The following is a 26045-nucleotide window of genomic DNA, read 5'->3' as shown; positions in this document are numbered from 1 at the left end:
TTACAGAAGGTGTTTCTATTGCATCCATTTATTTTGAAGGACATTTAGCAGTTTTCTGTGGGCCATAAAGAAATCCTGCTGATATTCTGGAGGTATCCATTGCATTTCTGGCCCTGTACTTCTCTGACGAGAACTCCAGTCGGTTACTAGGGATTCCCAGGTCAATTCATGTTTTTGCCTCTTTAGTTGGGATACATTTCACCCTCTCTTTCCTGAGATTTGTTTTCATGGTCTAATGGAGGGTTGGGCGCATCTTTGCGTTAAATCCTGCTTTCACAGCTGTCACTGTGCAACATCTCCTGTTTCCAGGGAGATCTTAGATAGATTCTAATGGGTCTTTTAACTCATAGGTTGTTTCCTTCAGTATTTTTTTTAGCTAATTCCTCTTTTCAAGGACTTTTATCAGTCATTAGACAGTTTTTAAATTGCCTTTTCTTAATTTCATCCCCATCCTTTTTTTTCCTTAGAAAATTTTCTCTACATGATGCTCATTTCCTTTCATAAGGTCAAATGTAACTGATATAGTCCTAACACCTTTAAGCTCTGCCTTTCTGGAAATAAATTTGCCACATTTCTTCGTACAGTGAGTTTTGGACAGACATTCTTGCCCTGTATACATTTGAGATTGGCCTCACCTTTGAAAGGAGCTGTTTAGATGTAGGAAAACCCTCATCCCCAAATAAGTAAGATTTAGAGACATGGCTTCTTGCGGCCTGGAAGGATCCGATACTGTGTGCCAGGTTAAACGGCACTTTGTTACTGTCTGACAGATACATAGTTCGCATTTTCAACCTCATCGTGCAGGCCCCAATACATATTGACCCATCAGGTTGTAATGGCTGAGAAAGAGGAGTTCTAGTCTCCAGGGTAAATGATGCACTTACCTCCATCCCAATAAATATTGCTCATATTTATTATTCATAGCCATTTGGGGCTCTTAAGTAAAAAACACATACAGCACATATTTTATCGCCTTATGAAACCCACATCCAGCCCTTCATTTCCTTCTTCCTCTATCTCTGTGACTTCCTTTTCCTTAGCATTCCCAAGATCCAATTGTTTTGACTTCAGCAAGGGCAGAATGTTGGCAGCTGAATCTCCTGTGTTTCCTCCTGTGGATGTAGATAGGAGTGACTTGGTTCATTTAGAATCCATTTCAGAATTGCTACTTTACAAACACCTATATGAATGTTAATCCACCATTGACATCTTTTCTACACTTTAGGAGAGGTTCATTTGCCTGAAATTTCTTCAGTGGAGTTTATAAGCACCTTCCTTTCATTTTTCATTTACAAGGAAGCATGCCTTATATGCAGCTAGCAAAGGGTGAGGAGGAATTTGTGCAATGGCTGAGTTATTAAATTAATTCAGTAAATAGTTGTCATGACATGGAGATGTAGAAGTGGAGTTTTAAAGGTAGAGGAGACCCTGGAGATCCCCTAGTCAACCCTGTCATTTTACATATGAAGAAAGGCCCTGCTCCAAGCACGGGGCCATGCCAAGCATTGGGGGAAGAGTCAGAGAAGGGGAGGAAGTGATCCCAGGCATCAGAGTCTTCGGTCTAGTCAGTGTGGGATGTGTAGGATTTGGGACATGAAAAGCAGCTATGTTAGTGAAAGCTTTAAGCTTTAAGAATTAAAAAAAGCTAGAACTAAGGTTCTCTGTCATTGCAGGACATTAAAATTGAAAGGGACCAGGCAAGTGATTGCTCCCCCTTTGCTGCAAGGTACAGGGGGTCTCCCTAACTTGCTGGAGGCTGTCCTTGGGGTACACTGGCATTTCATTGATACCAGTAGAGTAGGCAGCCTGTTCTCCTCATACAACCAGCACATCTCTTTTTCCAGTTACAGATAATTCACATGTATGTTGTGTGTTTCCTTCAGGCCACTTTTACACACTTTCTTGGCAATCATATGCACCAACCATACAATGGGCCCTGGTTCTTTTGGTCACCCCAACTTTGATTCTTCATAAATATATTGTTCATCAAATTCAAAATATAAAAATTGCCCTGGGCAGGGGGTTGGTGGGGAGGGATGTCAGTCTGTACTTGTGACATCACCATGGGGAACTCCCAGTGTTGAAATCCCCTCCTCCTACACCCTGTAACTTTTACACTCCAAGATGGCTCTTGGGGCACTGAGCAGTTGCTCTCCACCCTTCAGCAGAGCTGAGTTCAGGGCTTCCTGACTCCAAGGCTGACCATTTGTCTGCTCCACCAGTCCAGGAGGGAATTTCAATCTGATCCCTAGACCTGTCTGTCCCAGCTCATATTTTCCCTCCCCTTTGTGCTACAGTATCTTGTACACAGTAGGCTCTTAATAAACATTCGTTGTCCTAAGCACTGTGCGAAGGTATAGACCAGTGCCCTGTTTTTTCTTTCCAGCTGTGTCTGTTGCAGCCGCATTTTAAATAAGTGCTAAAGAGAGTAAATCAGGAAGGAAGCCCAGAGCCAGGCCCATGGTCCAGCTCCATGTCCATGCGACTTTTGCTCACGGGTTTTCTTCACCTTTCTGAAAACATACTTTAAAAGTATTTCCCGCTGCTGAATTTTTTTTTTCCACAGGAGCCCATTTCCAGTCTTATGATGAAAGCCAATGGAAAGTTGGGGTTTCTATTTTGCTCTACAGACTTTTCAAGATTTTGGGACACAGATTGTCATTGAAATGTGAACCTCAACTCCTATGTTGATGCAGGAGGAGAAGAGATCTCTTTTCTTCACAGTTTAGCTTCAAATTGTATACTGCATTTGATATGGAAATTGTTACATAGTTAGCATAAATTCTATTGAGGTTTTGAAAATAATAGTTAAAACATATAATTTTATAAATTATTTGAAAACTTAAGTCGCCTTATTTGTGCCCTTGCCATTGGTTCAATGTTTTTTGAGGTTCCTTCTACCTCCTCCTCCCACCTTCCAGGTGGCTCTGAAAGGGGCATGGAAGTGAAGAAGTCATCAGCCTGTGTAAACATGGTGCTTTGTGATCTTTCCTAAAAGCAGTCCTCGCTTTGGCAGTCCCTGTGATGCCAAGCGCTCTCTTGTGATCTTTCCCCAAAGCAGTCCTCGCTTTGGCAGTCCCTGTGACGCCACACACTTTCTTGTGACCCAGCTGGGCACTCCCAAAATTGTGCTCGTGGCCAATGGAGAAAGCCATGCTCATTGTATTCTCTCTGCTATAGAATAATGGTCCTGCAAAGCCAGGGAGTCAGGGGTTTCATTTGCACATAGCCATGATTTGGGGGGAGGGGGTGGAGAGGGGATTGGGGGAGGAGAAAAGAGGGGGAGAGGCAATGATATTGGGTGGAGCTGTGGTTTCATGGAGAAGAGGTGCGATTCTCTCCTCTTACTGATGCTACTCTCACCCCCTCAAGGCCTTCTAATTTTGTGCTCTTCCTATCCATGCCTTTTTAAATTGGCCATGCTGGAGATCTTCCTTTGGGTAAGTCAGTCAACAGACATTTACTAAGCACTCACTATGTATCAGTATGGTTCTGAGTAATGGGAATGTAAAGAAAGCAAGAAGCCCTCGAGGAGCTTCCCTCCCTATGGGGCCATCCCTCATTCTTGTTAAGCATTGAGTCTCCTTGCTTTGCTTGTCTTATACAATCAAGATGACATAATTTCTACCACTCCCAGCTTGCTGTATCATCACTGGTTGTCAGAGGCTGTTTGTGGCCACCAACCAACTTTCGACTATACTTTGGTTTACTTTTTCGTTTTGATTATTCTGGATTCAGGTCTTCCTGGGTGTGTTTTTTGCACCAGGTGGCTGATGGTCAGTGAAGGGAAGTCTGTGATACTAAGTAACAAGTGGTTCACTGACCTCTCCCCTAATCAAATCAACCTTGCCATTGCTCCTGGAAAGGGTGTATCAAGCTGCTCTCTTATGGATCCAGTCACCATCCATATAACTTTCCCAGCCACGACTCTCCATCTATCCATCTATACTGTGCTCTGGGTGGAAAGTAGCCTGGGGTTATGGGGAGCTGGGGGCGGCGTCGCCCTGCAGCCCCAATGTGCATGTGTGACAACACTGGTACTCACATATTCCGAGGAGTCTGGGAGGTGATTGAAGGTTTGCCCAATGGTGAGATGATGATTTCTTTCCCAGAGCAGCTACATGTGGTTATAGCTTTGTAGCCTATGTTATGAATAACTTATGAACTTGGAGTTTGGAGGCAGGCGCTGTATTGGCCAAAGGATAGGATCAGTGGGAGCTTTCTTCCTTTCCTATCCCAACATGAGCCATTCATTCATCCTCCCTTCTCGGTTGCAGTATTGTCACACAGTAGGACCAGATTAATGCCTGGAGTGGAAAATGTAGGGTGGAGTGTAGAAATCCCTCAGCTTTCATCCTGACAGAGAATGATGCTCTGGAGAAGGCATGATCTGTGCGTGTGTAAAATCCCCGACCACCAGAAAGCACTTGCCAGACTTTTCATGCTAAGCAGGAGCCTTCCTAGCTATTGTTTTTAATTAAAATGGTAATGGTTTGACACTTATATTCTCATAGTATAACTCAAAGGACCTAAAGTATGTTTCAGCATCGGAACCAGGGTTTTCATCTGCATCATTCATTGAAAATGGCTTTAATTAAAAAGGAGATTTTGCTTAAACTAATAAAAAATATTGAATTCTCTTTGATTGCATTTACCTTTGACTAAGTTCTCTGATGCAGTTCAGGACCAAGGGGCATAGCTTCCTCTTCCTATGCTCAAGTAATTAGTATTAACAGCCATGGAAGCTATCCATCATCACAGAGGAGAAAATATCTTCCTAAATGTAAAAGACTTTATTAGGAAACATTGCAGAGTAGATTAGATATCTTTCAATTGCTAAAGTTTGAAAACATTTGTATGAGCATAGGGATATTCAGAACTTAAAGGAGGCACTTAATAACTGTGTTTGGACTATGCACACACATTTTATACACACATACATATATAAACATATACATGCATGTATGTACACCTCTGTACAAGCAGCCGGTAACCCAGTTGTCAGGTGTTTTTGCAAATAAATCATTAATGAACAGAAACTGAAAGTCTTAATGGGGGAAAAGAAGTCAAGAAAAAAAGACAAGAAGAAACTTCTGAGGATTAGTTGTGGAAGGCCAGAGTTGGGGGACAGAGCCGGTGTGTGTACAAAGCCTTCTTTGGGATTCTGGAACTACCCTTAAAAAACATGGCTGGACTGCCCCAAACTCTTTCTTTTGACCCCCCTCCCATCCCATCCCATCCCCTCACACCCCACATGGGTGAAATTCAGGGTAACAGCTTGATTCAATCCATGTGAGCCTTACACCTGAAAAGGGAAAAAACAAAGGAAGGAAAGAGGCCAGAGGAAGGGAAAGGGGGAAAGAGGAGCCAAGCAGAGAGAAGAAAAGTCAAAAAGAAAGGAATAAATGTGGTGCTTGTTGATGCTCAAAGGAAACAGAAGGGAGGAAATACAGGAGATAGATAGATGGGAGGCTGTTTTTCTTCCTGTAAGGGAGAAAAAGGTGTGGGATGCCCTGGAGGTGATACCTCCTGAGTTTCCCTACTGGGTTCCAAGCCCTTTTTTTCACTTACAGATTTATTGCAGAAGACAGGGAAAAGGATGTCTAGCACCATGCATGTTATAATGAAGTTCTACCATCAAACAGCTGTGTGGGTGCACCATGGCGTTGGTGATAATGTCATGTTCACTTGAAGTTGATAGTAGAAAGAAAGAATCATTCTGGCTGGCAGTAGGTTATAATATCAGTACCAGTGCCTGGCACTTGTGTTGGGCTTTATTGTGTGCAAAGCATTTCTGCATAGATTTTCTGATTTCATTTCCACAATGGAGGCAGGCACATAGTGCACTTGGTACCGCTGAGAAGGGAGGGCTTTGATCTAGGTAGTGGGTGCCATGCCGCATGTTCTCTCCCTTGCCCCCCACTCCCTCTCTCTGAAGCAGTTTTCATTACTGTTGTTTAGCCTCAGCCTGTGAAAGCATCAGTGTGAGAACTCCATGTGACATATAGTCCAAGGGTTACCTAAGAAGTTACGCAATTTGCTCAGTGTTGGAGTTGGGACTTGAGTTTAGATCCTTCTGACTAAGGCTGCCCTCCTACTCTGCTTCACTCAAACCCTCTCCCTGTCTCCTCTCCCTCTCTCCTCTCTCCTGTCCTCTCTTCTCTCCCTCTCTCCTCTCTCCTGTCCTCTCTTCTCTCTCTCTCTCTCTCTCTCTCTCTCTCTCTCTCTCTCTCGTATGTTGTAAAAAAATTTTGTCTCTTTTTTAATTCTAATTTTTATTTCTTTTTTTCATTCTGATAGCTATTTCCAATTTTCAGAGATTGGGGAATAGGAATAGAATATATATATGTGGTACCTGGAGAATTCCACAAATTCTAGTGCTTTCGAATGGAGCAGGAGCCCAATAATTGGTTGTTAAGGTAGATTGGTTACTAGTATGAGTGGTCACAAGTTATTTTGGGAGAGTATGTAGCAAAATAGATGTTGTGGAGGGAGGGGAGAAAAAAGTCAAGAATGACCCTGATGTTATGGATCCAGGGTACTGAACCAAAGGATGACGGTGTCTTCAACACAAGGTGAAGAGAGCTCATCTTTGGACAGAATCATGGAGCTTTTCCAGGACAGCCAAATTATTTTTACTTTACGCTGACTGATAAAAGAGAGTTAAGCACAAATTGCATTTTGGAAGAGTGCCCATAAAGATAGTTAATTTTTAAAAGTTTTCATATTCAAAGTATGGTAAATCTCATTTATCCAGAACTCATATTAACATCAAATGCCTTCTTTTCACCCCAAAGAATCAAAATAGATTTACTGTGGCTTGGTTGGGATGGTATCTGTTTATCCCCAGTATAAAGATGTTATGGGAAGTAGTTAGCAGATTCTTCTGGGCTTATCTTTAGACAAATTTATTACTACAGAATGTCATTCCTTTCTCCCCTTCTGCCACATCACTGGGGTAAATGGAAGGAAAACATAAGGCGCCATCTTCTCACATTGCCATCTCTTCCTAACCCCTTCTATCCCCTTGATGTCTCTGAGGGGCCAAATGGAAACGCGGTTACTCAAGTGGGATATATTAAATGAGTTCTGTGGAGCAGACTACTAAATGACGTCACTGAAAAAAATTCCCTTTTTAACAATTGCATATTTCCAACACAAAGTGTTTTGATAGCCGTATTTCACTATCAAAATTGCCGACAGAGTTGTGTGTGTTTGTTATCTTAGTGTTCTACGAATACTCTCCTTACACATTTATCATCAAGCTGGTGTCACAGGCCTTGCTTATAGTTTGGAAGGTGGATAAACTGAGTTACTGAGAGCTTGTGGTTTGCTTACACTTAAACATTGAATTTATTAGAAGCGCTTGGGGGACTTGAGAAGTCCAGAGGGCTGGCTGACTTCCCCTCCTCCTTCTTATTGCTTAGCAATGGACATCAGGAACTACCCAATGTCCCCTTGGAGACCGAAGGAAAGATTTCTCATTATTTTGCATTCATTTACTGTAACATTATTTTGCTAATGTAAAAATAGAGTGTTGTTTTAGAATTTCCTCCCAAGTGAATGTATCTTTAAAGAATAAAGGGCAGCTTTAGCTCCACCAGAGTTAAAACCCAGGGATTCTCACTTAGAGTCTCCTCAGCTGGTATTTTCAATACAAAATTCTCCCTCTGACTACATTTGTAAAAACTGATCATTTAGTGAGTGAATTAAAGCTTTGGGGCCAAAATGATCTTCGACTTTAAGAGGTGGAGAGAGGAGGCAGTTCAGAACATTGTAGTTTAAGAAGGGTTTTTCCGAGGGGAGAGAGAAAGAATGAAAAACCTCAGGAAGTTTCCAACTAGACAGGTTTTCCCACTGGCCTCACTGAACCTGAAAGAGACACTGATTTATAGTGAGCTTGTCTAGCAAGTTCCAAGTTCCAGTTCTCAGCTTTCCCCAGATACAAGTGTCAAATCACACAATTCTGACCAAGTAAGACCACCATCTGCAGACCTCTCTCGAGGGACTCCCTAAAGTATCTTTGAAAAACAAACAAAAAACTCCCACCCCAAATACTTTCCCAATTAAGAAATGAAACTGGTTCTCCTCCACCCCACCCAATGTATTATCACTGTACTTTAACAAGGGCACAAATGGAAAAAATAAAATTGTGTGTATGTGAACTGGAAAAGAAAATCTGAATCAAGGTGAGCCTGCTGGGCATTGCTAGGCAGTACTGTAAATGAAGTTGTAACTTTGGTTTTATCTTCCGCAGACAAACAACAGAAAGGTGAATTTGCTATAGATGGATACAACGTCAGAATGAATAATACCCTTAGAAAGGACGCAAAGAAAGATTGCTGTTTTGAAATCTCAGCTCCTGATAAACGCATCTATCAGGTTGGATTTTTTATGTCGTCTTGAAATTAGGTCGATAAAAATGTGCTGATTTCATTTATAGAGATATTAACATTTTGGTAAAACAACTCTCTGACATGGTGGTGAAAAAAAGCACTGGTTTGCTTACACAGAACATTCATAAAGTAAGAAATTTATTTTAAAAATTCAGAATCAGTTCGAATAGTATCTTTTTTGAGTAAGGACAAGCTAATATATTATCTATCATGTCAGTGTTAACATTTTTCTACTCTATTTTAATGGACTTGTGTGATTTTTTTTAGAAGAATTCTATAGTAGGAAGAATGCAGTTATCAAAAATCTGTGTGTTAATATAGGTTGTATTATTTAAGGGCGTGGGAGGAAAATCCAAGGTAAAAGAACCTATCAGCTCTGCAGTCCCCAGATCTATCAGTTAGACATCAATATGGAATGTAAGTTTAATAAGTTTTAAATATCTGAGATTGCAGTTGAAAGCCAGTTAATTAAGTTGTCAGCTAGTGTGTTGGTATCTGACAAGACCATTTTTAAGAAAACTGTACCCAGCAGTCTAAAGAAATTCATGGGTGTCTTCTAATTGTCAAGGGCAAATTTTGCTCATCACTCCTGGCTTTGACATTGATGAAGAGAAGCAGGTTTTTTCTGCACAGCTGCCAGCTGCTGATCAGAGTTTCAAATCCATCATCCACTGCTTCAATTACGTAAATTTGTCAAAATTAACTGTACATTATAAGGAGCATCCTTGCAAGGAGAGTACCACTAGACATGAAAAGAATTACTAATGGTCCCGCAAAGAAAGGGCGAGAATTAGCCATCACTTCCATTCCAGAGGTGACTTGACTGTTGTTTTCTCTCTTAGTTCACGGCGGCCACTCCCCGAGACGCCGAGGAATGGGTCCACCAGCTGAAATTTGTGTTACAAGGTAAGAATGATCAATTAAGCGAGTCATTTGAAGACATTCCTTAAGGCTTAACCGACACAGAGTGACTTTCAGTTTCCGTGTGTAAACGCTTATATTAACACGCAGAGATCTCTGTGAGAAGGAGTGAAGAATGACATTAACAGAGCCCTTTGCAGTTGATTTGAATATGCTCATTTTCCATACTCTTTAACCCGGGTGTCACTTGTTTGCAATTCTGAAAGTGGATTATTTCATCTGTGCTTCAGCTAACAGAGCTGTGAGACTTTGTAAATGAGTTTCAGGACTGGGTCTATTTAGGGGAAAGTAATTTTTTTAATCTGTTTTGTTGTTTTTTTTTTTTGTGCATGCTTCAAAAACACACTTTGTGAAATTATATTCCACAGACCTGGAATCTGATGTCATTCCTGAGGATGACGATGAAAGAGGAGAATTATATGATGATGTTGATCCCGCACCCCCGGTCATGAGCCCCCCAGCAAATGGCCAGGCAAGCGACGATGAAATTTACGAAGTACTGCCAGGTATCTCTCATATCATGGTTTTTGAGGTTCATCTGCACCTCAGATAATTTCCTTTTTTGCTCACCCTGCATCATTTACCTGATAGCTTCAGGACAGCCTGGTAAATTCTGTATTATGAAGGGAAAAAACTTTCCGAGCAACTGTCCCAAGCCAGTGCCAGGCCCATGGTATGATGTGCTTCAGGACCAGGGATGGGGGCAGTGAAACCCAGCAGAGAGACAGACAGTCTCCTGAGACTTTGGCTTCATTAGCATCACACTCTTTATGCTGGGTGATTTTTTTAATTAAAAATTGACTTGCCTTACAGTTTTGTTTTGTTTTGTTTTTTTTTTTTACCAATTCATCCATCGTTTTTCCTTTATTCTTTGCGGAATTTGCGTCAGCCAGAAGTTCTGCCCGCACTCCATATGTTGCAAGCTGCTGCCTAATAGATGGTCTTCTACGGTGGTGTTGTCAGAGCCCTTGGAGGTTTCAGGACGATAGCCCGATTATGTCATTATTTGTTTTAGATGGGGCGCAAGGCTCGCAACTTGTAGTACTGGGTACACCTAATGTAGTCTGACATGCTGGCAACCTGCTGCACAAGCATGTGGGTCAGGTTAATGCAGAGGCAGAGGCCCTGAGGATGATGTCCAGTTAGAGGACTTTGGGAAGCTACCTGAAACGGGCAGTGGATGGGAAGGCAGTATTGAGGCAGAATATGTTAGCATTCAAAGCATTTCTTGCAGTTTTAGCCTAGTGGTTTGTATTCTAGCCTCCTGCTATTTACAAGGAATATTAGTAATTAGAACTTAGGTTTAAGTGAGAAAGAAGCTTGCATATGTCATTTTATTTTATGGTGCTCTCTGAACTTCCCAGCCTTTTCTGGAATAGCCAAAGCAAGTGACATTTGATTACAGTATCAGTGGTCCAAAGCAGCCATTCTGGCTGGGCGGTCATGGGTAATCTGTTTTCACTCACATGACCTCGTTAGTAATCCAGTTTTTCAGTGCTAAAAAAATGTTTGAAAGAGCTTGTGTGAGTGAACATTAGCATGTACAGTGAGAGGCTACTACATTCTTAAATGTGACATTTGCCACCACAAACACTGCATTGTATCTAGCTTCATAACAGCAAATAAATGTTTCTCTTTGAGTTGTTGGAATACCTCACTCCCAACAGGAGAAAGCAACTATATTATTAGACTGCCAGGCAAAATATTTTTCATTATGTGTATTAAAAATAAATGGCCTTGACCCTTTTGACTAGAGCTACCTTCTGTTCCTGAATTTTTAAAACTCAGTTTCTATTCCTTATGTGACGTGTTTGTAAGTTGTGTGTCCTGATGGTCACCTAAGGTGGCCATTAGAGCTGGTGACCTTGGTTCTCCTGAGTGGCAGCTTGACTGTTTCAAAGACTGGTCTGACGTGGAAGGCAAAGCTTCCTAAGACCATTCTCAGAGCAAAGGCCTCAGGGAATCCATCCCAGGGAAGAGTTCATGGGAAGTTAGCCCAAAGCCTTGAAAACAGCTTCTTTTTTGCCCCTTCCTGCCACCCTGGCCTTATCACCCACTGAAGTGATTGGTTCCTCCCTACATCTCCCCATTTTGGTCCTTGCTGGGAGGCTGGTCACTTCACAGGCTGAGTGGGCCAGCCAGAGCCTCCAGTGGTTAATACTGCTGGGAAGGAGGCCATCATAGGGGGCTGCGGGATGTCTGGTCCTGTTTGCTTCCCTAGGATCGCTGGCTTCTGCTCAGCTTAGTGAGTGGGTACCATTTGAGTGAGCAGCGATCAAGGTGCTTCTTAGTGATGTCACCCAAGTTCCTCCTTGGCACCAAAGGGCTACCTTTTCTGTTTTGGTTAAATGACCCAAACCAGAAAGTTCATTCATTGTTAAAGAAGAAGCCATTTCCTTTTCAGCCCGAGAATCAGGCTCACCCCTTAGTGTTTCTTTGCCATACAAACATTTCAGTTCTCAGTGTTTCACATGAAGACAGCTAGCTGTGTGTTCGTCACCCATGTTTCACAAATGTTGCTTCCTCTCTCCCAAGCCGAGCCTTCCTACAATCTGACAGGATTCCGTGCTCAGGATTCGCCATGACTGCCATTCATTCCCAGGGAGAATTTGTAACTTGTGATGAGTTTGCACACTGTGTGAATCACTGTGAGTGAGGCTCCTCGTTATGCTTTTTAATAAACTTGGATTTGGATTAGGTGGATTGACAAGGATGAAGGGAGCCTTCCACCATGGATGTGCCAGTCAAGTTCTTATGATCCAAATCATAAAGTAAAAGAGAAGAAGTGGCCTGGTGAAAGATGTTCTAATTCTGTGGGAATGCTGAGAGTTTCACTGAAATTGTTTTTTAGTCAGAATAGCTTTATTACAGTAGCTACGTCTTACTCTTTAATTTTTTGTTCATGAATTATTAACTAACATCATAAAAGAATAAGAGTAAATTTCTAAGATTTCTTTTCACTTGAGGGGGAGAATGAAATAAATCCGCAGAATAGCTGGGAGGCTGAAGGTCGCTGAAGGATTTGGCTTTTTCTCAGATGCCCCAAGGCCTTAGAGGCATTTTGATAGCTCAGCAGACCTGCTTCTGTTAGTCTTCTTGCTTAATTAGGATGGGGCAATTGGCACATCAAGTTTCCTCAGAAATTGCAACATGGCTGTAACAAATAAATGTTTATTTTTTAAGTTTTGGTGTTCATGGCTGACCTTGTACTTTAACCAAAATGTGCACAATTAAGAAGGTCTTTGGAAGAATCTTGGCTTGGGCCTTGAATTCAGAATTCAAAGCTTACTCCATATCATGAAAGGACAACAGAGGAATATTTTGGTGCAGGTTGGAGCCTCAAAGAGGGAATTTTATGCCTGGAAAATTGCTGCAGAATCAGGCTCAGCTTGACTCCTTCTTTCTCGCCTTCTTGCCAATTTTTTTTTAATGGCAGGAAGTTGTGCCGAAAAATGGATTCTCCAGACAGAGACTGACTGGGTTTAGCTCAGTAACAGAAATTACAACAACCCATTAGCCTTTTAAATCTGTAGCTTTCAGGGGAATTGAATCTGAAATGTCTTCTGGTGAGGGGGATGGAGAAGAGAGGGCAACATGAAAAAAGAGGAAGACAAATCCCCAGTGCCATTAGCCTCTTGTGTAAAAGGGTGAATTCATTTTATTGTCATGACAGACTACCCCATCTTGAGCCAAAAAGGGGCAGCTTATCCTCTGGTTGTTCAAATTTCAAACTTATTTGGTGGAAACATCTGGATCTAAAATGAATTTAAAGGAGTAGGCATCTGCCAAGATTTTCCCAGTGAAGTACATGTCGGACATAAACAAAGGTTTCTGAGCATTTGCATTTGCAGGTATCTTTAGCAAATAAGTGTGCACAGATGAAAAACTAATCAAGAAGCTGTTACAGGTCTTAAAAATGAGCTCTGGGCTTTTTGATGAAGAGTCGCACATGTCACCAGGTTAATGTGAAAATCTCCAAAGGCACCTGAGTGGTTGGAGTTGGCTCAATTCCAGATCATGACCGGGTGCTAATGAGACCCTGGCTTTGCTGGAGAATTTATCCGAGGGTGCCCTTCTGTGGAATGCAGTTTAAAAAATGCCCGTGGGCTTCCATGTGGCCTGACAGGTGAGCATTTCAACATTCTCACCCTTCGCAGTCAGTGCACATTTCCAGTCTTTACACTGGGGCGGCTGCCAGCTGAATTATGAAGTTGCCTTGTGATATAATATGAGATGCGTGTTTCTGGCTGGACATAAAGTTCAGGTTTACTGCCCACTGTTTCCCTGCCTGTTTCCCAGTGATCCGGATTACAAGGTGGCTTCTGACCTAGAATATCATGAAGAAGCTCTGCCAGAGAGGACAGAGCACATGTGTGCACAGAGAGGTTTATGCATGGACACACACGTGTGCTGGCCTAAACATTTAATATTTACTAAAGAGAAGTATGTTTTTAAAGACACAATTAATTTGACCCCTTGTTAGTGCTGTCATAGAGAATATGGATGAGGTGAATCTAATTCTACTGGCCAAGGAGTTTGTGCTGGAGGCAATGGGCATTCTCCACTTTGAGCTTTCTGGTCCACAGATGAGCCCTATAACTTTAAAATATAGACCAACCTGGAGGGTGGCCCTGTATGAGCAGAAGAGAACTCTGTGGCTGTGGCAGATACGTTGTCTTCATCCACAGAACTCTTGTGAGCACACTCATGCACACACGCACACATCTCTATGAGATCTGGAGAACAGTGAGGTCACAGAGAGCCCATCTTGCTTTTGGTCCCCTAGAGATGTCCTGCTTGATCCTCTGGCTCTCTGAACCACCCAATCATTTGGGTTAGAAGTGTCTCCGCCCCAAAGTCTGGGCCAGTGTCTGCCATTTTACTTAGGCTGTTACTGACTTTTCTGTTAAAACTAGAATTATACATATAAAGTAGTTGTCAGGCTGTGGAGCCAGGTGGAATTGTAGGAGGATTGGAATTGTAGAAAAAGCCTCTATTAACTGCTCTCTGTATGGGCATCATCTTCATTCTGGAGATACGAATGCAAACAAGCAAGCTGGTCCCTGTGCTTGAAGATCTTAAATCCTAGTGGGGAAGGACAACCATGGAGGAATGAAGGCCCCACTGAGTCCCAGCACTGGGAAGGAAAGATGGCCAGAATGGAGGGAGCATGGCAGGAGCTCCCCCGTAACACAATGAGTGCTCTGAGCTTGGGGCTTGCCAATCAGAAGGGCACACCTCCTGCTCTTACCAGATTTATCTCCAGACTGGGATGGATGCTGGCAAGGACCCAGAGGAGAAGGCCAGTGATTGAGGTGAGCAAGGGCCAGAACGTGAAGGTCAGATGCTCGGTGAGAAGAGGCCGAGGGAGGAGTTCCCCCAGATGCTCCAGTTGAGGTGTCCTGCACATGCCTTGTGGAGCAGACCCAGCATCCTCTCCCCCACTGGCTGTGTGAGCCTCTGCCCTGAGACACTGGTGAACCCATGTGCCTTGGGTACAATGCTGCTGCTGTCTCTGTGTGGCTCAGGCCGTTCCTGCCATCTAGAAGGCTCTTTCTTTCCCTAATCTGAAACTCTCCTCATCTATAGGCAAGATGCCCTGCAGGATCCAGGTGCCAGCCCAGAGTCCCTCCATGGATTCTCCGTGGCTCCCCTGGCCCAAAGGAATCACTTCCTCTTGGAGTATTTTTGTCCTGCTTCTCGTTTGATGCAAGCTGCCATGGTTAGTTTCATTTTAAGGTGATGCAACCTGGGTTCGTCCCTAGACTGTCAGCTCCCTGAGAGCAGATCCCTCAAAGGGCCAAGTAAGCAAGCACATACTTACTACACATTGGCCCACTGCTTTGTCTTTTGAATGGAAGGATTTAGAAATGCAAGGAAACCCTAATCCTTTCAGAGGAGAGATGCAGAAAGCCAGCTTGGCCCTCCTGTCAGGGCCTCCACCTTCTAAAGGATTGGTCTCTTGTGAGTATTTCCTGCTACCCCGGACCATCTGGTTTTTAATGGTTCCAGTGATGAGGTTTCCACAGTTTCCTTTGGAGGGTTTTTTCCCTTCATAAAATAGGCTCCAGGGTGGAGGGGTTTTTGTGGGTGATGGATGAAGACTAAGCATTCCTTCTCTTTCACTCCCATTTAGACTTCTCCACTAGGTGTTTACAGCCTCCAGTGTACTTTGTAAATAAGTCCCTCCCATGCATAATCAAGACTTAGCCCTTCTCTAATTTTAATAAAAATAGGTGAAAGCCATTTTGATTGGCTTTTTATTCAGAATGTATTCCAGTCGCCAGGTATCTGACCTGACCACTGTTGGATTCTGGGTATGTCTCTCCCTTTTATCTGACAGTGTAGACTCAAGTCAGACCCTGGGCGTCATCCTTCTCTTTTCATGTCACTATTTTGGGGGGCTTCACGTCTGATTATTTGTAGGCTATTCTCCTCTTTGAAATATGCTGGTCTGCCAAAATTTGGAGTCACCTTATTTTATTTATCCTCTGCAGTCTGTTTTGTCTTAGTCTTCAGTCCAATTCAGCAGACATATATTAATAATGATAATGAAAGCAACCGTTTCTATAGCACTTAGTTATGTGCCAGGCACTACGCTCAATGCTTTACTATTAGCATCTCATTCGGCCCTCACAACACTCCTGGGAGGCGGGTACTGCTACTATTATCTCCTTTTCATGGATGAGAGATCTGAGGGTAAGTGACTTGCCCAAGGTAGCACAGCTAGTTAGAGTCTGAGGCTGCACTTTGAACTCAGGTCTTCCTGTCTCTAGGTTGAGGGCTTTGTGCACAATGACACCCCCAAGCTGCCTTGCACAAGGAGTGGTGGCTGGTTGGCCTTTAATTTTAATATACCCTCTAGATGAAAAATGGTTTCTTTTGCTTTTTTTATTTGACTAATAAGAATTCTAAATAAGACCCAGACTTGCCCTTTTTTCAAAGTTCCCCTAAAATGATTCTGGGCTATCAAGAGAAAGTGAACTGAGATTTAGAGCTCTCCAGGTGGGCTTCGCCCCCCCGAAAAGGTCATCCTGGTCAGCGGGGTCAGTATGGGCAGTAGAGTCATTCTGGTTGGAAGGGTCACTATGGGCAGCAGGGTCAGTATGGTTGGCAGGGTCAGTATGGACAGCAGGGTCAGTGTGGTTGGAAGGGTCAGTATGGGCAGCAGGGTCAGTATGGTCAGCAGGGTCAGTATGGTTGGAAGGGTCATTCTGGTCAGCAGGGTCATTATGGACAGCAGGGTCAGTATGGTCTGCAGGGTCAGTATGGACAACAGGGTCATCCTGGTCAGAAGGGTCAGTATAGGCAGCAGGGTCATTCTGGTTGGCAGGGTCAGTATGGTTGGAAGGGTCAGTATGGGCAGCAGGGTCAGTATGGGCATCAGGGTCATTCTGGTTGGCAGGGTCAGTATGGTTGGAAGGGTCATCCTGGTCAGCAGGGTCATTATGGACAGCAGGGTCATTCTGGTCAGAAGGGTCAGTATGGTCTGCAGGGTCATCCTGGTCAGCAAGGTCATTCTGGTCGGCAGGGTCATTCTGGTCAGAAGGGTCAGTATAGGCAGCAGGGTCAGTATGGTCGGCAGGGTCATTATGGACAGCAGGGTCAGTATGGTCTGCAGGGTCATCCTGGTCAGACAGGTCAGTATGGTTGGCAGGGTCATCCTGGTCAGCAGGGTCATTATGGACAGCAGGGTCAGTATGGTTGGCAGGGTCAGTATGGTCAGCAGGGTCATTATGGACAGCAGGGTCAGTATGGTTGGAAGGGTCAGTATTGGTGGCAGGGTCAGTATGGGCAGCAGGGTCATTCTGGTCAGCAGGGTCAGTATAGGCAGCAGGGTCAGTATGGTCGGCAGGGTCATCCTGGTCACAGGATCATTCTGGTCAGCAGGACCAGGAAGCACAGTGGGATTGCATATTCTTTCCAGTGCTATTTCCATCCCAGGGGTAAAATAGTGCTTCTCATGCTCTCATCAGGCACGCCCCTGGGGTCTTGGAGAATGGGAAGTCAGTGCACTGACTGGTTCTGGTCAGTTCTGGTCAGTTTGTAGTTCTTCTGGTGACTTTTTTGGTGACATTAAAGTACCTTCCCTACCTTTGGTATCTCCGCCTCTTTCAGATACCTCGAGAATAGATCCTTTAATGCCTCAGGACTGTCACCATCCATGTCAAACCTTCTCTGTCAAGGCAGCAAGCATTTATTAAGTGCTTGCTGTGTACAGGCACTGTGCTAAGGGCTGGAGATACACAAACAGAAAGACAGCCCCTCAAGGAGCTTACATTTTGCTGGAGGTGTCCACACAGGGGGCATGGGAGAGAAATCCTGGACAAGTGGGAGTGAAGACATGGCTGGCTTGGACTTCCTGGGAAGCATCGGCCAATCTGAGGCCTGGTCTGCGGGGGGCGGGACACGTCCAGGGTGAGAACCTGTGCTGGGGATGGAGGCATCTGCACTTGGCAGAGGAGGCTCAGAGAGGCCCGGGGCCTCCAGGTGAGCTGCATGTTGCCTGCCCACTTCTTCCCTTCCCTCTCATTGGTGCCCTGTCTGCTGCTCTCAGAGCATCTCTGTGGTATGGGAGTCCAGGTGTGGCGGCTCCTCTTTCACGGATGGAGAGAGAGTTTATCACAGAAGGTTCATGTCTTTCTCGTCCTCTTCTGCTTGTCATCTTCTTAGGCTCCACCTTAGGAAGGGTCAGAAGGATTTTGCTTGGATGGGTTTCTCTCTTCACTCTTGTCCTCCCTTCATGGCTTCTCCTTTTTTTTCTTAATCATGCAATCCTGCTTATAAACATCTCCATCCTGCTCCATGAGATAATAATGCCATTTATAGGGTGCTCAAAAGTTTGCAATGTGCATTAGAATGTTGCTTATCCTTAGGGAGGGTGGGTGGGGAGGGAAGAGGGGAGAGAATTTGGAAAAAGTTTTAAAAGCAGATGTTCAAAAAAAAGTTTTTGCATGCAACTAGGAAATAAGATATACAGGCAATGGGGCATAAAAATCTATCTTGCCCTACAAGAAAGTGAGGGAAAAGGGGATAGAGGGGAGTGGGGTGACAGAAGGGAGGGTTGACTAGGGAAAGGAGCAATCAGAATATATGCCATCTTGGAGTGGGGGAGAGGGTAGAAATGGAGAGAAAATTTGTAATTCAAACTCTTGTGAAAATGCTAAAAACTAAAAATATTAAATAGATTTTACAAAAAGAATGTTGCTTATCTCATTTGATCCCCCAGGAACCCCAGAAGATAAATCCTATTATTATCCCCACTTTATAGCTGGGGAAACCAAGGCAGGCAGGGGTTAAGTGACTTACTCACTTAACCTAGTAAGTGTCTAAGGCAGTATTTGAACTCAGGTCCTCCTGACTCGAAGTCTAGTGCTCCATCCACTGTGCCACCTATCACCCTGTAGGATTTTTACGAAAAAGTCTGTATTCAGTTTTGTGTTACTCTTGGCTCTCCCATCTCTCTGTTTAGGAAAGAGACTATAGGTTTGCTGGCTGAGGGGTTTCTCTTGGTCTCTCCATTTTGGTGTGCTCACTGATTTACATCCTTAAACTCCCTCCAGAAATGATAAGGTTCGGTGTTGATGTCTGTTCTTTTATCTGCTCTACATTGTTCGGCTCCAGTAACCTGTAATGAGTCACATTGTGACAGCCTCAATTTTACTCTCCAGTTAGTATTTTCAAAATAAGAATTAAGAAAGCTTGAATCTAAGAGTGAGAAGGAGTCTTAGAGTTCACTCAGTCACGTGCCCTAACTCTGCTCTGCAGGGTTCCTGATAGATGCTCACACAGCAGCCAGGGCTTTGTCTTCAGTGATGGGGGACACTTAGGGCTCCGGAGCCCATTCTGTCTTCAGATGACTCTAATTGTGAGGAAGTTGTTTCTTAAATTTAGCCAAAGTCTACCCCCCACCCCCACCATCCTGTGATTGATTTCTGTTTGGGCCTGTCATGCCCGAGGGAATAAGACTAATCTCTTTTTCACATGGCAGATTTTCTGGTACTGGAAAACATCCATTGTTTCCCTACTAAATCTTCCCTTTTGCAATCTCAACATCCCCAGGTACATTAACCATAGCTCACATGGTAAAATCTCCTATCACTTCATCATCCTGGTTGCCTTCTTCTAGCTCTGTTCCAGTTTGTCAATGTCTCTCTGAAAGTGGGGCACCCCTAAGTGACCATGTTTTCGGCGTGGTCTGCAGGGCAGAGGACGAATGGGGTGCCACATTTCCCATTCGGATTCTAAGATGGCAGCGTGCCTTTTGTTTAATATGTCAGGCCTGTGGCCCCCTTGGCGGGGCTCCTCTGTCCCTCCACCATGACAGTCAGTGCCCCAGCACATCTTCCTTCTGCCTTCCCCTCTCAAGACTGGTGTGAAGATCAAGCAGGGTAATGTTTGCAAAGCACCTGTAAGTGCCATCGTCACAATCGCAGTCATCGGTATTGGTTCTCCAGAGTATGGCGCGCCCCATGTTCCCCAGAATGTACCTTGACTTTTGCCCGGCTCTGGAGGCCGGTTCTCTTCTCATCCTTCTCTGTCATTGTCTTTTCCTCCCTTCTGAGTTTCCTCCTTGAGTCATTTTTTTGATCTCATTTAGGAACTCTGGTACAGTGAAGAATCCTAGATTTAAGCTCAGGGGACCTGGGTTCAAATCTCAAAACTGTGTCCTTGGGCAAGACACCTTCCCTGTCTGGGCCTGCGTTTCCCTATCCGTAAAATGAGGGGTCTGGACTACATGACCTCTCCAGCAGCTCTAAATCTCAGAGCCTGCCATTTTCCTTAATAGGCCAGAGCACAGAGAGACGTACCCCACTTCTTTTCCAGTATCAACAGATTGGAGTGGAAAAACATCACAAAACACCTTCTTTCCAAGTGTCTGAACCTGGCCAAAACTTGTCCCCTGAATGAAGGTGTCTGAAGTGTGGGGCGTCAAGAGGCAGAGAGGGTCCATACCTCCACTTGGTTGCCATATCAGCAAGTCCCAAAGGCTTTACCACAAAGATGAGCAATAGTCAGTACACATTTATTAAGTGCCTACTATGTGCCAGGCACTGTGCTATGTGATGGAGATACAACCAAGAAGAAGACAGTCCCTGCCCTCAGGGAGCTTAATGTGAAGAATTGTCTTCCACAGCTGCCATCGAGGACCCCACTTAGTGGTCAGGAGACAGGCCTGGCTGATTCCAGAGGTTCAAGAAGAGTCTGAATGTCTCCGATGCTCTGGTCCCAGCCACCTCCTCAGGAGTTGCAAGTTTTCCTCCAAAACCAATTGGAACAGGCTCAGAATCTGGTGAAGATGGAGTGAGCAGCAAAGCAAGTGTGAGCTGGCCCTTGTGTGACCCTCACCTTCCAGGCTTCTCTCTCCTTGGCAGCAGCCTGAGCCACTGCACTACCTCCATCCTGTCACCTGTCAACACCCACAAACTCCCTTCTTCTCTGTCAGCACGAGCCGTGAAAACAGCCAGTAGAGCTGAAAGCATCGTCCTCCAGTGTCTCCAGAATGGGAAGCCAAGGAGAGTGGGCACCAGTCGATGCCCTTCCCCTCTCCCCCTTTCCAGACTGACTCCCAATCCCCTCTCCCGGTCCTATCCCCAGGGGACCCAGCCTCCCTCCCGCACCCAGACCCTACCTTGTAGAACAGACATGACTGTTCCCTTTGCTGCTCAGCGCCTGCAGTCTTTTTGTTCATTTGAAGCCCCCCAGCCTTCTGTGCTGTCACTCTCTCCTGAGGGCTCACAGGCCCTTGTATTTTTATACAATAGCCTTTCCTGCTGCTGAGCTGCCCAGATCCCCAGGGCTGCTGTCCGATAGCCGGTGGACCTTTCCATTTACCTTGTAACCGAATCTCCAATGTGTGTGTCTCCCCAGTTAGAGTCTGGGTGTGGGTGAGGATTGTGTGGTTTTTGTCTTTGTGTCCCCAGCACTTAGCACAGTGCATGGTGACTCATAGTGAGTGCTTATGAGATGTTTTGTCATTCGTTCATTCATCGATTATTGCCTCTCCCTGGAAGGGAGGCCCACTGGCACTTGGTGTGTGCCTGCTTAGTTACTGCGTCTAGAAGAAAAACAAAGAGCACGATCACATGGCCTATTGTACTATAGAGTCCTTGGTGGCCACACTTCCTGGCACAGGAACCAGTCATTTCTGCCCCTCTCTCCTCCTCCAGATCACAGCACTCGTGGCCACATCAGAATGCCTGTTCCTCATGTCTCTTCTTCCAGGCCACTTGGCCCTTGGTCTCCTTTGGAGACTTGGGCTGGCTGGACCTCTTCCTTCTGACACTCTTACCTTTTTGTCAGTCATTAGATTAGGCATCAACACTGAGCACCATAAAGATCATGGGACTAGAACATGCTAGAATATTTGACGCATCATATATCACTTTACAAGTTTTCCTTCTCCTTTGGGGTGTACAGCCCTTTTGGGATATACTTGTAGTCTTTTCACCAGTCAGATGCTTACTCTGTGCTGAGAGCTGGGGGTACAAAGATAGGCCAAAACCAGCCCTTTGCCCCTAAAGAGCTGGCATTCTTGTGGGGAGCCATCGTATACATGTTCAAAGTATACAAAATAGGTGGAAGGTCACCATATCACCCAAGGGGCCGGCATGAGATGCCGGGGTACCCAGAGAGAGGCTTTCTGTCCATGGTGGGATTTGAGCTGATTGCTCAAGGAAGCCTGGGAAACTAGGAGACAGAGATGGAAGGAAAGGGCATTGCAGTCATGGGGGCCAGCTAATACAAGGTACAGAGAGGGGAGGGACTACATGATGCTCACGCAACATCAAGGAGAGTCTGGTGTCACTGGAGAAAAGTCCGGGAAGGCTAGAAAGGCAGGAAGAAGCCAGGCTGTAAAGAGAGGGATGCTGAAGGGGAGAAGGAACCATTGGGGGGTTCAAGAAGAGGGATAATGTGGCCAGATTTAGGCTCTAGGAAATCTCACACTTTGTAGCTGAGTGTGAGGTGGATTGGAGTGGGAGGTGGGCAGGGACCGAAAGTAGAGACAGCAGTTAGAAGTGTTTGGTGCAAACTCAAATAGAAACATGGGCCAGAATCCATCCAGGAGGATCCCTGTGGACCATATATTGCCTTAGTTTGAAAATGTTATTTATGTTTTATTGTATTTTTATTTTCTTGTAAATATTTACAGATTACATTTAATCTGATTCAGGCTGCCCTCAGGAATGTTGCACTGTGCCACATAATTGACACCTCTGATCCAAGAGGTGACAAAAGTGTGATCAAGGGTTGTGACTGGGAGTGAAGAGAAGGCAGGTAGATGAGAGATCTCACTGAGCCAGAAATGGCCAGATTGGGGGCTGTGAGAAGGAGGAGCAGAAGATGACCCCGAGGCTGTGTGCCTGGGTCACTGGGGGAATGAGAAGCAATAGGAAAGGTGGGAAGAGAGAGCCTGCCTTTGGTCTGGGCAGGTGGCATCTGAGATGTCTGCAAGGCCTCTGGAGGTAAACAGCGCTCCTTTTGAACCCTGACTACCTTCTTGTGAGGGTCCCATGATATGGATCATAGCAATATTAGAAAGGTGAGGTAAAGACACAGAGACTAGTGTCTAATGGCTTGACCAGAGGAGACTTAAGAACAAGGGGCCACTTGCTCAGGTTCCTAGAGCTATAGATTGAGAACTGGGCCTTCCAAGGGACTGAGGAGGCCATCTAGTCCAAACTCTCTTCATTTCACAGGTAAGGAAACTGACATCCAAGGAAGTCAAGTGACTTGCCCAAGGTCCTACAGGTCCAGAGTGGCAAGTTTTAAAAACAGGATCTTGGACTCCAGATACATCCACCTTTCCATTGTAACACTCTGGCTCTCATTTAAGGGAGGGAGAGAAAACCCAAGCCTCACCTGATGTGGGCCCTGGGTTTTGGGAAGTGTATTCCAAAAGATATAGAAAAAAGAGAGGTGTGATCCATTAACACCCGCTATTTTGTGGCAGAAATTAGTCCAAAATGGATCAGAAGCTTCCAAGTATGAAATTTTTAAGATATAAGCAGAAGTGACTCCAGTGAGGACGAGAAGGGCATTCTGTCCAAAGGGGCTGGTGTGGTTGTCTAGGAAACTTACCAACCTACTCAAATTTAATTTAAATTTAAATGAAAGGAAGCGAGAAGAGAGCCCAGGACTGAGCCTTGAGGACCACCCACAGTTAGTGGATATAACCTGGAGGAAGATTCTGCAAAAGGCTGCTGAGGAAGACCAGGGATAACAGCATCACAAAAGCCCAGAGAGGACGTATCCAGGAGAGGGCGGTCAACAGTGTCCAGGGGGACAGCTCAGTGTGAAATGTAAGCCAGAAATGAAATCCCTTGTGAATGTTAGAAACAGACACAAGGGACAGGAGAGAAAATGGAGGTACCTCCTCCATACAGCTTTCTCATGCAGTTTCACTGGAAGGGGGAGGAAAGATATAGGGCAAACACTCATGGGGATGGTAGGATCAAGTGAAGAGGTTTTTTTTAATTTTTGTTTTAGGATAGCTTTGTAAGCAGCAGGGAAAGGAGCCAGTAGAATAGATGAGAGAGAGAGAGAGAGAGAGAGAGAGAGAGAGAGAGAGAGAGAGAGAGAGAGAGGATGATTCTTCTGGAGAGAATAGGATTGAATAGGATCAAGAGTTCATGTGCAGGCTTGGCTTTGGCAAGTAAAAGGCCAACTCTTCAGGTGAGACAGGAGTTAAGGAAGAGACCATGGGAAGATGTTCAAGTGATATGAGGTGAAGAGGGGAAAAGAGATATCTCTCAATGAAGGACCTCAGCTTTTTTCTACAAAGTATGAGGCAAGATCCTCAACAGAGAAGGTAAGGAGTCAGGGTGCCATGAGGTGCCAGAGGTCACTTCACTAAGATTGAAAAGGTTCCAAATAGGTGCTGTGGGGATGGTGATAGCGAATCCTTTGGGAAGGGGTAAAAGGATCGCCTTGCTGTGGGGAGGACCCACTTGAAATTGCTTAACAATTTTCTAGTGGATCCAATGAACACAGTTTGATGATGTTTCCATACCTCCATTTGACAGCTTAGGAATAAGAACAAGGAAGGCAGGTGGTGGTAGTAATCTAGGGTTGGTGGTCAGTGATGGGCTTGAGTGTAGGGGACCGATTCACCAAAGGACTGAAATATTGGAGGGAGGGGAGTAGAGCTGGTGTGAGGGCGATTGCCCAGGGAAGGACTTTTCAGTTCAGGTCACGTGGACAGATTGGAGGTTACAGTGAACACACAGAACAGGGTGAGGGGCCCTGTGGCAGAGGGAAAGAAGGAATGATAAAAGGTTGTGATCAAGCAAAGGAATTTTGGATTTCATTAACATGGAAATGGAACAATTTGGGCCAAGTTAAAGGATAGACCATCTCTGGGAATAGCTAAGGTGGAGTGGAAAAGAAGGTCAGGGAGAGTGAGTCAGTTTGGATAGTTGGGATATCTGAGGAAGCATCTCTATATATTGAAGTCCCCTGATATGAGGGCAAAAGTTAGAATGAAGAGAGAGCCTGTGAGCCAGGCACCGCATTCACTGAGGAAGGAAGAGAACATCCTGGGATGTGTCAGGGACAGCCATCGGGATCTGGATTGGGTGATAAACTTACATAGTTTATGTCTCAAAGAAAGAGAAACTGTAACATGGTAGTTAGTGGAAAAGGGAAGAGTCTGGAAATGGCAGAGGGGAGCAAGGAGGATTCAATCGACTTTCCCACTAACTCTGACCTATGATTTGGGGGGTGGGTACAAGAGAAAATGGAGCCAGCACTAGAAAAGGTATTGAGGAAAGCAGCGTCATCAGGAAGGAGCCGTGTGTCAATCAGTGCCAGAAGATGAAAGGAGTAAGAAACCAGGTTTAAGATAAAAGGAATTTTGTCCATCATAGAGCAGGGAGAGCACGGGGGAAGGGACAAGCAGGTTTGGAGCAGGACATTGGGGGGATGACGAGGGGGGAGGAGAATCGAGAAGGATGGGCGTAAGGATGGGCAGTGGGCACGGAGATAGGGCTCGTACGTAGCTGCGTCCGGCAGCTCCAGTGGCTAGAGGTCAAAGGGGAATCCATTCCTGTAAGGCTGAACAGTTGAGAGTGTTGGCTTCAAGTCAGGAAGACCTGGGCTCCCATCCTGCCTCCAGTGACCACTATCTCACCTACAGTAAAGCCTGCATTAAATCCAGGGCTGTCGAGAGGCTCATGAAAGCTTCGCAAACTTTAAACTACTGATGTCAGTCATTATTACTAGTCCAATCCTGTGTATCAGATCACAATTTATTTTTATATACTAGAAAATTGAATCCTTTTTGATTTAATTGCTCATCTATCCATAAAATGGTTAATAAAAATGAATATGAAGATTTTTTTATATTGACATTCTGACGTGAATCAAATGGCAAACAAATGCAGGAACTTGCTTGTTTCTTTATTTGGGCTTCTGTTCTGCGCAGCTTGGCTTGACATATTGGGAAGCTGTTCTTTATCAGTGTAGAAAAATCTAATAATTGCATGTTAGAGTATATGTGTCCTCTGGCCCCATTTTTGTTTGGGGAGTGGGGGAAGGTCATTGGTAGAAAACAGAGCCCAACACGTAACCCATCATGGGAGATGCAGGCAGAATGATCTGTCCACAGAAGAAAGGATACATAGCTATTTGACCTGAGGCTTCCTCGTGATTTCCTGTATATTTATAAAATGTGAACATTTGTTTAGAATAATAAAATGTGAATGGATTCCTTAAGTGGCCATGAAC

At 44.7% G+C, this 26045-nt stretch overlaps 1 protein-coding gene across 2 annotated transcripts in view; it reads left to right on the top strand.

The window, feature by feature from the left end:
- Window positions 1-26045, top strand: part of SKAP2 (src kinase associated phosphoprotein 2) — a 180831-nt gene that overhangs the window by 108405 nt on the left and 46381 nt on the right. For both annotated transcript variants that reach the window (XM_036761294.1, XM_036761295.1), the window contains exons 7-9: window positions 8258-8382; window positions 9239-9302; window positions 9686-9823. In XM_036761294.1, the coding sequence (XP_036617189.1) occupies window positions 8258-8382; window positions 9239-9302; window positions 9686-9823 (327 nt within the window). The remainder of the gene's footprint in view (window positions 1-8257; window positions 8383-9238; window positions 9303-9685; window positions 9824-26045) is intronic.

Source organism: Trichosurus vulpecula, chromosome 5, assembly GCF_011100635.1.
Source record: "Trichosurus vulpecula isolate mTriVul1 chromosome 5, mTriVul1.pri, whole genome shotgun sequence".
NCBI classification, from domain to species: Eukaryota; Metazoa; Chordata; class Mammalia; order Diprotodontia; family Phalangeridae; genus Trichosurus; species Trichosurus vulpecula.
This window is presented reverse-complemented; position numbering and strand designations above follow the sequence as displayed.